At 37.6% G+C, this 4,575-nt stretch overlaps 1 protein-coding gene across 1 annotated transcript in view; it reads right to left on the bottom strand.

Moving 5' to 3' along the window:
* The window catches only part of sae1 (SUMO1 activating enzyme subunit 1), a 33,959-nt gene extending 29,384 nt beyond the window's left edge, over window positions 1-4,575 (bottom strand). The window contains exons 1-3 of the mRNA XM_062419197.1: window positions 4,407-4,575; window positions 3,167-3,278; window positions 2,578-2,751 (exon numbers count right to left, since the gene is read on the bottom strand). Of these exons, the coding sequence (XP_062275181.1) occupies window positions 2,578-2,751; window positions 3,167-3,278; window positions 4,407-4,507 (387 nt within the window). The 5' untranslated portion in view covers window positions 4,508-4,575. The remainder of the gene's footprint in view (window positions 1-2,577; window positions 2,752-3,166; window positions 3,279-4,406) is intronic.

Genomic DNA, 4,575 nt, shown 5'->3' with positions numbered 1-4,575 from the left:
ATTTTAGTCCAAGTCAAGGTCCACATACAGCCCAATTTGATCTCAGCTGGTCCGGACCAGTAAAACCATTGCATAATACCAATAGTATTCCTGTAAATAATGTCCCCATTATTTTTATTATATATTTTTACTATTGTGGTTCTTTAATAATAAATAATAATAAATGCTTTATTTTTGGATAGGGACAATGCACATTAATGAACATTGATATTTACACATCTATGTAAACATGCCGGATTATAGCAAAACTGCTAATTTGCATCCGTAGTCCCCTAATATTTATTCTTTTTCTTATTGATGCTCTTCTATTTTACTGTCCACTTGCTGCTGTAATAATGCAAATTTCCCCATTGTGGGACTAATCAAGGAATGTCTTAATTTAATAACCAACAAATAATATATAATACTTAACCGATATATTGATATTAGCCTATCACAGATATATTGGTATCGGCGTATATGTTGTCCGATATGTGCAGATATTATTAAGTTATACAGGCAGCATTTAATGTATATTTGATCCTTTTTCCCTTTAATTCAATTTAAATATATATGTACATACATTTTTGTTATATATTTTTTGTAATTTATTCAGTTGCAGTTATTTATAATGATTAAATTCCCAGTGTAGTTTACTGTTTCAGTGCACTCACGATTATTTTACACAGAAGTTGCTGATTTTTGCATATTTTGTGCAATGTTCAATATATGAATGGTTTAAATATAACCACAATATGTATTCATTGCTTTTTCAGATAATTGTATTCATGGTCAAGGTGGGGAAAAAAACCTCTGAAGCAGCAGAGAAACTGAATTTTATAAATTATCCAGTGGGCCAGATTACACCCCTTGGCATGGCCAGTTCTTGCCTGTGGGCCGTATGTTTGACACCACTGATCTAGAACATACAAGTTAAAAACCAGTTAAACAAAATCTCTACCCATTTAATTTTCTAAATAAAGTGCAACAGCATTTAAAGACATTGCAAAAGAAATGAGATATCTTGTGATTAGAGCATTAAGGAGGGATTATTTTAAATCAATTAATATGTGCAAAAAACTATGTGAAAACTGCCATATGAGCCAAATTAGACCAAAACTCATTATACCGTTGAAGGCAGTTTTGTGTTTTTTGTGTGAGAGCATTTAAAACCAGTGAAGACATAAAAAAAAAAATCTGCATCAGACTGACAGAAAGATAAAAACAAGTTTTCAGATGCTTTGAAAGTGTAAGAAGCAGAAAAATGATTCTTCCTGTTCCTTCTTTTTAAGACAGTACAATAAAAACGCTGCAGAAGAACAAAAAGGAAAAGAAGGAAAATGAGAGTGAGTAGCAAGTCAGTTATACTCTGCAAATAACCAGATGGACAGTGTGTACTTTTCTATTGTGTTCATCCCTCTGTAATTAGGCCTCTTATATAAAGAAAAAAAACTGCAAACACCCTCCAACTGCTCCGCTTTAATCACCCTCCATCTTCCCGCTGAGCCACACACAGATATTTCCCTGGAAACAGATAAAAGAGACGAGTGGTCTACAGCAAAGAAAGAGAGAGAGAGACAGACAGAAAGAGAGAGAGAGAGAGAGAGAGAGACCCCCCTCTGTTTTTCCCATATTTTAAAAATGTATCTCCTGCTATTGTCCCGCCTCATCTTCTTCTTCCTCTCCCTCATCCTCCCTCTGTCCTACTAACATCCATCTCATCACATCTTCACTTCACACCACGCTGCTAATGGCGCCCACCGTCGCACTCTCCCTCCTCCTGACCCTCACTTAGCAGCCCCAGAGGGAGAGAGAGAGAGAGAGAGAGAGTGTGCCGACGATTCAGACAAAACAGGAGGAGGGGGAAAAAAAAGAAAAAAAAGAAGAAAAAACCTCTGTTATTCTTCTGATGCTGTTTGAATACATTCTTTCCTTCAGTGCTGATAAAAAATTAGATCCAGCCTGTTGTGGACATGAATGTTACATAAAATAATCACTTTTTTTGCTCCATCTAAATAGATCTACTATATTAATAACAATAACAATAACAATAATAATAATAATAGGATCACATTACACAGATGTGCCATTCACAATCAGGATATAACAAGCCCAGTCGCTGTCCATTTCAAAAAAGCCCATCACAACATATCCACTCTCATTGACGCCATAAAATGCCCTCGTAGAGGAGGAGATATTGACTCTATACTCCTGAGGAGAAAACTATTTTGGATCTTCACACTGGACACTCTCACACCTGGAGGTCTAAATTGAGATTTTAACATTAGACTCCTCATCCACATCATCTGAGTGGAGTGTATTAGTTTGATCTCGGTGTATCTAATAAATTGGTAAGAGGACAGTTGCATTAACGCGTCAGCAGACAACAAAATGAACCCAGGAATGTGAAGAGGTAGCTCACATCAGACATTGTTTTAAGTGTTTCAGGAAAGATCTTTGCTTTAGCATGTCTTCTCATCCGCTTTTAGAAAAATACACACTAGATGTACTTGTTTAGCATATTTAAACACAGCTGTCTTTAAGTTATCCAGTCTTTAAATAACCTCCTTCTATGAAAATTCATTAATTTCCACTCACCGCATCGAATTGCAGGAAGAAGTCATCCGGTTTGTCCTCGATTCGGTCGGTGTCGGCGTGGACCTTGACCATTGGGTTGAGGTTCTGCGCTCTCTCCAGAGAGGCCTGGGCTCGATTCTGACCCTGAGCCGTCACCGGTACCAGGAACTGAGCTCGACACGAGTCCTCCGACACCTGGTGGACACACACACACTTTACACTCAACTTCAAATAGTCATTTTTCAAATGATTATCAATTCTGCAGCTACACAAGATTAAAAAGGGAAAACACATGCATGCTATACTCTTTAAAAGAATAACTCTCTTTATACTCTTAACTGGGAATACTGGGAATAGTGGGTAGAGATAATCATTGAAGCCTATTACTTTGTCACAGGCACCATCTAGTGGATATACCAAGTATTACAAAGACTGAACCACTCCCATAACATCAGCTATATCCATTATTATTCAGCTCTATTAATATATCAGACAGGAAGTCACGTTGAGAACTAAAAATAAAAGATGTTTGCTTTAGACTGAAGCACCTCTCTATGGGTGGGTGACTGACTGCGTGATGTGTGTGTGATAAGAAAAAGGGTGTGTGAACCTTTTCATGATCCAGCAAGGTGAGTCCTTTAACTCCAGCCAAGATTAAGTTCTTGGCCACTTCAGCCCCAAGACCACCTAAACCTGCCAGGAGCACACGGGACCCTCGCAACCTGTAAAACAACAAAACAAAATGCAGACTGTGTAATTGAAATCTGTTAAATCAATGCTCACTATTTGCTTTAGACTTCATCATAACTATGCTTGCATTGCTAGTCTTGAAACTTTCAGAAAACAACTCAAAACACATCTGTTTAGACAGGCGTTGGGACACCTTTGACATAAGACTCTCAGTATTTCATTCTTATGTGAATTTGAATTTTTAATTATTCATTATTTTTTGTTTCCGTTTTTATATGAATGTGTCTACCTAAGTTTATAGTATCATTGTGTGTGTCTGTTTTTGTGGACTGCTGTAATATCTTTTATTATCTCATGTAAAGCACTTTGTGACATGTGTCTGTTAAAAGTGCTATAGAAACACATTTTATTATTATTTTATTATTGTTATCATTAGTAGTAGTAATAGTAGTATTAGAACGTCATCCAGAGGTGGCAAACGTACTCACATTCTGTACTTAAGTAAAAGTACAGATACTTGTGTAAAAAAAAAGACTGGTAAAATTACAAGCACTGATTCAACTGCTTTACTCAAGTAAAAGTAATAATGTACAGGCTCTGAAATGCACTTAAGTACAAAAGTGAAAAGATATATTTTGTGACTGAGGAGATATTTATGTATGATTAGTGGTTCAGAAGAGAGAGAGACTTGAAAAAATTGTGAATTTGTCCTTTGTCATGCATTTCTTCCACAAATAAAGCTAAAATGTTCCGACCATTTAATTTTAATAATAAAGCAATAATCTAGCCTATAGTGACCTGCTTGCTAATTTACTTCTAAATTATTCCAAAATCCCAAATGCATGCTTCAAAATCTCAACACAAACACTTTAGTCCAAACCGGTGTTATGATGAATTCTGCTCCCCTGTCGATAAGTTCCCCCTTCTCCATAAACCCCCAACCAGTCGTCTTCTGATGTGCTTAATCTTAACCCAAGTTTACCGTAACCCTAACCAGGTAACCGTAACCATAACCTAACTCCAACCGCGCATGTGGTGCTATGAAAAACCCCAATTTTAACAAGAGGGGAACATTATTCGAGAGGGGGGCGGACTTCGATATAACACCGGTGCAGCAGCCATTCAACGCCACCCTTAGTTAGCCTGTCGAGCTAACTGACCTCTTCTGAGCATCGAGCCCCCACAGTCGGATCTGCCGGTCGTACTGAGCCGCTTCCTCCTCGCTGATGACCGGGTCCTCCTTCTCGATCATATCGATCATTTCAGTTCACCCCAAACACGAGAATTACGGCCTTAAACTCGTCGTTTCTGTGCAGCTTTCAGGGGTAG

The sequence above is a fragment of the Scomber scombrus genome, chromosome 5, assembly GCF_963691925.1.
Source record: "Scomber scombrus chromosome 5, fScoSco1.1, whole genome shotgun sequence".
NCBI lineage: Eukaryota > Metazoa > Chordata > Actinopteri > Scombriformes > Scombridae > Scomber > Scomber scombrus.
Note: the sequence above shows the minus strand (reverse complement) of the source record. Positions and strands in the feature narration are given on the sequence as shown.